At 51.9% G+C, this 7528-nt stretch overlaps 1 protein-coding gene across 1 annotated transcript; it reads left to right on the forward strand.

Moving 5' to 3' along the window:
• Positions 1-817: 817 nt before the first annotated feature.
• LOC146799956 (histone H4-like) lies at positions 818-1496 on the forward strand. Its single transcript, XM_085620885.1, has one exon. It carries the CDS (start codon positions 1126-1128, stop codon positions 1435-1437), a length of 312 nt encoding a protein of 103 aa, XP_085477011.1. The 5' UTR covers positions 818-1125; the 3' UTR covers positions 1438-1496.
• Positions 1497-7528: the final 6032 nt, after the last annotated feature.

The following is a 7528-nucleotide window of genomic DNA, read 5'->3' on the forward strand; positions in this document are numbered from 1 at the left end:
AAAGGCCCGCGCTAAGGCCAAGACACGCTCTTCCAGAGCCGGGCTCCAGTTCCCCGTGGGCCGTGTGCACAGGCTGCTCCGCAAGGGAAGCTACGCCGAGAGGGTGGGCGCCGGTGCCCCAGTCTATCTGGCTGCAGTCCTGGAGTACCTGACCGCTGAGATCCTGGAGCTGGCCGGCAACGCGGCCCGGGACAACAAAAAGACCCGCATCATCCCCAGACACCTCCAGCTGGCCATCCGCAACGACGAGGAGCTGAACAAGCTGCTGGGCCGAGTCACCATCGCCCAGGGAGGAGTCCTGCCCAACATCCAGGCCGTGCTGCTGCCCAAGAAAACCGAGAGCCACAAGGCAGGGGGCAAAGCAAGCAAGTAAAGGCCCGCAGACCACCGTGGAAACGCACCCTAAACACAAAGGCTCTTTTCAGGGCCAACCACAGACTCCATCAAAGAGCGTATCCGTGGCCAAGGTGTTACTCTGGCGGCTTCATAGTTGCGGCAGCGCCCGCACCGTCGCTACATAGGAGGGCATGCACAAGCCCTCGGACGTACACGTAGATCTTGCCCCCGTCCCAAAACCTAGCTTGAGGCCCACAATAATAATGTTTTTGTAAAAAAAAAAAAAATGTACATTTTAATAGGGGCAGTTTACAGACTTGCCACAACCGGGCGTGACATGTGGACAGTGTTACGGGGTGGCGGGCGGCCGCACACAGCTGGGTGCTGCCGGCGAGGCCGTTAACCTGTTTGCTCCATTAACACTTTTCAGAGCCTTCTGTTCATGGTGGGAGCGGGCACCGAGCGCCATGGTTAGGCGGGCCGCGGTGACGAGTGGGGGCCCGGGAAGGGAGGCGCGTGTGTGTGTGCTTGACTGTGATCTATGCCCCGGCGGCAGCTGCAGAGCCCACGACAAAGAGGCGGCTGGGAGCGCGCTCTTTTTCAAACGGCAACGGCCGCTCCAGCCCCCGCTCCCTGCAGAGGGCGGTCCGGGGCGGGCTCCCTCGCCATCCTTTGAGTCACGTGGGCCGCTTGCAGCGCCCTAGCTGGTCCGGCACAGCTCCTCCATATAAGCAGCCGCCGCTGGCCGCGGCCCTCATTTCTGCTCAGTCACAGCACCGACAGGAGACCATGTCTGGACGCGGTAAAGGAGGGAAGGGGCTCGGCAAAGGCGGCGCCAAGAGGCACCGCAAGGTGCTCCAGGACAACATCCAGGGCATCACCAAGCCAGCCATTCGCCGCCTGGCGCGCCGTGGCGGGGTCAAGCGCATCTCCGGCCTCATCTACGAGGAGACCCGCGGGGTGTTGAAGGTTTTCCTGGAGAACGTGATCCGGGACGCCGTCACCTACACCGAGCACGCCAAGAGGAAGACCGTCACCGCCATGGATGTGGTCTACGCCCTGAAGCGTCAGGGTCGCACCCTCTACGGATTCGGCGGGTAAACACTCGGCTTGCCCACGGAAAAAACAAAACAAAACCCAAAGGCTCTTTTAAGAGCCGACCACGATGTCATGGGAGAGCTGTGTCTATGCGCTAGGGCTGCTTTCTAGGCCCACAGCGGGTCGAGTGAGGGGTGCATCAGGGGAAATTCTCCGCAGCCACCCTGCCATGCAAGGCACTGTCCCGGGGCCAGGGTGCCTTCCTGGAGCCCCGGCATGGGGGTCCAGGGGCGCGTTCATCCCAGTCCAGCCCATGGGGCCGCTATCCTGAAGCCCTGTACTGGGCACCTAAGGCGGGTATAGCCCGGCCCAGGGGCCCGCCATCCTGGAGCCCTGAACTGGGGACCTAAGGCGGGTATAGGCCGGCCCAGGGGCCCGCCATCCTAGAGCCCTGTATTGGGGACCCAAGGCGAGTTTGGCCCGGCCCAGGGCCGGTCATTTCTCCCTCGACTATTAAGCCCCCACGTAGTGGGGGCTTACAGAACACGGACGAGGGACAAAGGTTAGAGTTAGCCGCGCCGGGAGCGCGGCCGGCCATCTGGTCGCCGAGTTGCGCGACCAGATGGCCCTCGGAGCTGAGCGACCAGATGGCCGGGCGGCGGATCGGCCGCGCTAACTCTAACTTTTGTCTCCCGCTCGGGCGCTGTAAGCCCCCACTCCGTGGGGGCTTAATAGTCAGTAAAATAGAGTTCCCATGCAGGGCCATGGGGTGTGGGATCCTCATTTTTTTTGTGATCGATCGTGACCGATTTCGGGACCCTCTGGGCCTCTAAGCACCTGTTTTAGTACTTTTTTTTTAATTTATTTATTTATTCTTTTGTTGGCATTTTGGTTCAAGGGGACCATGGCACTACTTCTACCCAGGGCAATGGAGCTCCGCTTCGGGTAACATTTCAGGTTTTCCCCCTTAGCTGGAGATGGGCCCCAATAAAAAAAAAATCGCAATAATAATATAATACATATATTTTTATTTTTTTATTTTTTTTTCGCCCAAAAATGAAATAATGTCCTTCACAGTATCTGGTCCATTTTATTAGCCTCCAGTCACCCCTTTAACAATGTTTAATACAAAAATAAAAAAAAAGTACTAACATTTTAGGTCCAAGGGGACGAAGTCACTTTTTCTACACAGGGCTATGGAGCTTCGATTGGGGTAATATTTCAGGATTTAACCCTCGGCTGGAGGTGGGAAAAAAAACTTCACTCAAAAGGTACACAAAGCCCTTTACATTATCAGATCCAAGACTTCAGTGTCTCGGGCCCATTTCTAGCCTCCAGGCGCTTGATTTATTCTTTTTATGACATTTTGAAAATTACAGGTTTAAGGGGACACAGTATCTCCTTCTACCCAGGGCTATGGAGCTCCGCGCAGGGTGAGATTTCAGGGTTCACCCCTGGCTGCAGGTGTGAAGATAAAACACTTCACATAATCAGGAAAGTGTATTTAGCTGCTTTACAGTATCAGAACAAGGCCTGCAAGGTCTTGGGTTTGTTTCCAGCCTCCAGGCACCAGTTGTACTGATCCTTGTGACACTTGGAGGTGTTATGCTTCAAGGGGATGAAGTCGCACCTTCTACCCAGGGTCATGGAGCTCCGCACAGGGTGAGATTTCAGGCTTCACCCCTGGCTGGAGGTGTGAAAATAAAACACTTCACATACTCAGGAAAGTGTATTTAGCTGCTTTACAGTATCAGAATAAGGCCTGCAAGGCCTTGGGCCTACTTCCAGCCTCCTGGCACCAGTTTTACTGATACTTGTGACATTTGCAGGTGTTAGGCTTCAAGGGGATGACGTCGCACCTTCTACCCAGGGTCATGGAGCTCCGCGCAGGGTGAGATTTCAGGGTTCACCCCTGGATGGAAGTGTGAAAATAAAACACTTCACATACTCAGGAAAGTGTATTTAACTCCTTTACAGTATCAGAACAAGGCCTGCAAGGCCTTGGGCCTACTTCCAGCCTCCTGGCACCAGATTTACTGATACTTGTGACATTTGTAGGTGTTAGGCTTCAAGGGGATGAAGTCGCACCTTCTACCCAGTGTCATGGAGCTCCGTGCAGGGTGAGATTTCAGGCTTCACCCCTGGCTCAAGGTGTGAAAACAAAACACTTCACATACTCAGTAAAGTGTATTTCACTCCTTTACAGTATCAGAATAGGGCCTGCAATGCCTTGGGTGTGTTTCCAGCCTCCAGACACCAGTTTTACTGATACTGGTGACATTTGCAGGTGTTAGGCTTCAAGGGGAAGAAGTCGCACCTTCTACCCAGGGTCATGGAGCTCCGCGCAGGGTTAGATTTCAGGCTTCACCCCTGGCTCAAGGTGTGAAAACAAAACACTTCACATACTCAGGAAAGTGTATTTAACTCCTTTACAGTATCAGAACAAGGCCTTGGGCCTACTTCCAGCCTCCTGGCACCAGATTTACTGATACTTGTGACATTTGTAGGTGTTAGGCTTCAAGGGGATGAAGTCGCACCTTCTACCCAGGGTTATGGAGCTCCGCGCAGGGTGAGATTTCAGGGTTCACCCCTGGATGGAAGTGTGAAAATAAAACACTTCACATACTCAGGAAAGTGTATTTAGCTGCTTTACAGTATCAGAATAAGGCCTGCAAGGCCTTGGGCCTACTTCCAGCCTCCTGGCACCAGATTTACTGATACTTGTGACATTTGCAGGTGTTAGGCTTCAAGGGGATGAAGCCGCACCTTCTACCCAGGGTTATGGAGCTCCGCGCAGGGTGAGATTTCAGGCTTCACCCCTGGCTGGAGGTGTGAAAATAAAACACTTCACATACTCAGGAAAGCGTATTTAGCTGCTTTACAGTATCAGAATAAGGCCTGCAAGGCCTTGGGCCTACTTCCAGCCTCCTGGCACCAGTTTTACTGATACTTGTGACATTTGTAGTTGTTAGGCTTCAAGGGGATGAAGTCGCACCTTCTACCCAGGGTCATGGAGCTCCGCGCAGGGTGAGATTTCAGGCTTCACCCCTGGCTGGAGGTGTGAAAATAAAACACTTCACATACTCAGGAAAGTGTATTTAGCTCCTTTACAGTATCAGAATAAGGCCTGCAAGGCCTTGGGCCTACTTCCAGCCTCCTGGCACCAGTTTTACTGATACTTGTGACATTTGCAGGTGTTAGGCTTCAAGGGGATAAAGTCGCACCTTCTACCCAGGGTCATGGAGCTTCGCGCAGGGTGAGATTTCAGGGTTCACCCCTGGATGGAAGTGTGAAAATAAAACACTTCACTTACTCAGGAAAGTGTATTTAACTCATTTACAGTATCAGAACAAGGCCTGCAAGGCCTTGGGTTTGTTTCCAGCCTCCAGGCACCAGTTGTACTGATACTTGTGACACTTGGAGGTGTTATGCTTCAAGGGGATGAAGTCGCACCTTCTACCCAGGGTCATGGAGCTTCGCGCAGGGTAAGATTTCAGGGTTCACCCCTGGCTGGAGGTGTGAAAATAAAACACTTCACATACTCAGGAAAGTGTATTTAACTGCTTTACAGTATCACAATAAGGCCTGCAAGGCCTTGGGTGTGTTTCCAGCCTCCAGGCACCAGTTTTACTGATACTTGTGACATTTGCAGGTGTTAGGCTTCAAGGGGATGAAGTCGCACCTTCTACCCAGGGTTATGGAGCTCCGCGCAGGGTGAGATTTCAGGGTTCACCCCTGGATGGAAGTGTGAAAATAAAACACTTCACTTACTCAGGAAAGTGTATTTAACTCATTTACAGTATCAGAACAACGCCTGCAAGGCCTTGGGTTTGTTTCCAGCCTCCAGGCACCAGTTGTACTGATACTTGTGACACTTGGAGGTGTTATGCTTCAAGGGGATGAAGTCGCACCTTCTACCCAGGGTTATGGAGCTCCGCGCAGGGTGAGAATTCAGGGTTCACCCCTGGCTGGAGGTGTGAAAATAAAACACTTCACATACTCAGGAAAGCGTATTTAGCTCCTTTACAGTATCAGAATAAGGCCTGCAAGGCCTTGGGCCTACATCCAGCCTCCTGGCACCAGTTTTACTGATACTTCTGACATTTGTAGGTGTTAGGCTTCAAGGGGATGAAGTCGCACCTTCTACCCAGGGTCATGGAGCTCCGCGCAGGGTGAGATTTCAGGCTTCACCCCTGGCTGGAGGTGTGAAAATAAAACACTTCACATACTCAGGAAAGTGTATTTAGCTCCTTTACAGTATCAGAATAAGGCCTGCAAGGCCTTGGGCCTACTTCCAGCCTCCTGGCACCAGTTTTACTGATACTTGTGACATTTGCAGGTGTTAGGCTTCAAGGGGATGAAGTCGCACCTTCTACCCAGGGTCATGGAGCTCCGCGCAGGGTAAGGTTTCAGGCTTCACCCCAGGCTGGAGGTGTGAAAATAAAACACTTCACATACTCAGGAAAGTGTATTTAGCTGCTTTACTGTATCAGAGTAAGGCCTGCAAGGCCTTGGGCCTACTTCCAGCCTCCTGGCACCAGATTTACTGATACTTGTGACATTTGTAGGTGTTAGGCTTCAAGGGGATGAAGTCGCACCTTCTACCCAGGGTCATGGAGCTCCGCGCAGGGTGAGATTTCAGGGTTCACCCCAGGCTTGAGGTGTGAAAATAAAACACTTCACATACTCAGGAAATTGTATTTAGCTGCTTTACAGTATCAGAATAAGGCCTGCAAGGCCTTGGGCCTACTTCCAGCGTCCTGGCACCAGTTTTACTGATACTTGTGACATTTGCAGGTGTTAGGCTTCAAGGGGATGAAGTCGCACCTTCTACCCAGTGTCATGGAGCTCTGCGCAGGGTGAGATTTCTGGCTTCACCCCAGGCTTGAGGTTTGAAAATAAAACACTTCACATCCTCAGGAAAGTGTATTTAACTGCTTTACAGTATCATAATAAGGCCTGCAAGGCCTTGGGTGTGTTTCCAGCCTCCAGGCACCAGTTTTACTGATACTTGTGACATTTGCAGGTGTTAGGCTTCAAGGGGATGAAGTCGCACCTTCTACCCAGGGTCATGGAGCTCCGCGCAGGGTGAGATTTCAGGGTTCACCCCTGGATGGAAGTGTGAAAATAAAACACTTCACATACTCAGGAAAGTGCATTTAACTCCTTTACAGTATCAGAACAAGGCCTGCAAGGCCTTGGGCCTACTTCCAGCCTCCTGGCACCAGTTTTACTGATACTTGTGACATTTGTAGGTGTTAGGCTTCAAGGGGATGAAGTCGCACCTTCTACCCAGGGTCATGGAGCTCCGCGCAGGGTGAGATTTCAGGGTTCGCCCCAGGCTTGAGGTGTGAAAAATATACACTTCACATACTCAGGAAAGTGTATTTAGCTGCTTTACAGTATCAGAATAAGGCCTGCAAGGCCTTGGGCCTACTTCCAGCCTCCTGGCACCAGTTTTACTGATACTTGTGACATTTGTAGGTGTTAGGCTTCAAGGGGATGAAGTCGCACCTTCTACCCAGGGTTATGGAGCTCCGCGCAGGGTGAGATTTCAGGGTTCACCCCTGGATGGAAGTGTGAAAATAAAACACTTCACATACTCAGGAAAGCGTATTTAGCTGCTTTACAGTATCAGAATAAGGCCTGCAAGGCCTTGGGCCTACTTCCAGCCTCCTGGCACCAGATTTACTGATACTTGTGACATTTGCAGGTGTTAGGCTTCAAGGGGATGAAGCCGCACCTTCTACCCAGGGTTATGGAGCTCCGCGCAGGGTGAGATTTCAGGCTTCACCCCTGGCTGGAGGTGTGAAAATAAAACACTTCACATACTCAGGAAAGCGTATTTAGCTGCTTTACAGTATCAGAATAAGGCCTGCAAGGCCTTGGGCCTACTTCCAGCCTCCTGGCACCAGTTTTACTGATACTTGTGACATTTGTAGGTGTTAGGCTTCAAGGGGATGAAGTCGCACCTTCTACCCAGGGTCATGGAGCTCCGCGCAGGGTGAGATTTCAGGCTTCACCCCTGGCTGGAGGTGTGAAAATAAAACACTTCACACACTCAGGAAAGTGTATTTAGCTCCTTTACAGTATCAGAATAAGGCCTGCAAGGCCTTGGGCCTACTTCCAGCCTCCTGGCACCAGTTTTACTGAT

This window comes from Triturus cristatus, chromosome 8, assembly GCF_964204655.1.
Source record: "Triturus cristatus chromosome 8, aTriCri1.1, whole genome shotgun sequence".
In the NCBI taxonomy this organism is placed as follows: domain Eukaryota; kingdom Metazoa; phylum Chordata; class Amphibia; order Caudata; family Salamandridae; genus Triturus; species Triturus cristatus.

Bases quoted from the DNA above. Each gene is read 5' to 3' on its own strand.
- LOC146799956 (XM_085620885.1), top strand. From the start codon at position 1,126: ATGTCTGGACGCGGTAAAGGAGGGAAGGGGCTCGGCAAAGGCGGCGCC.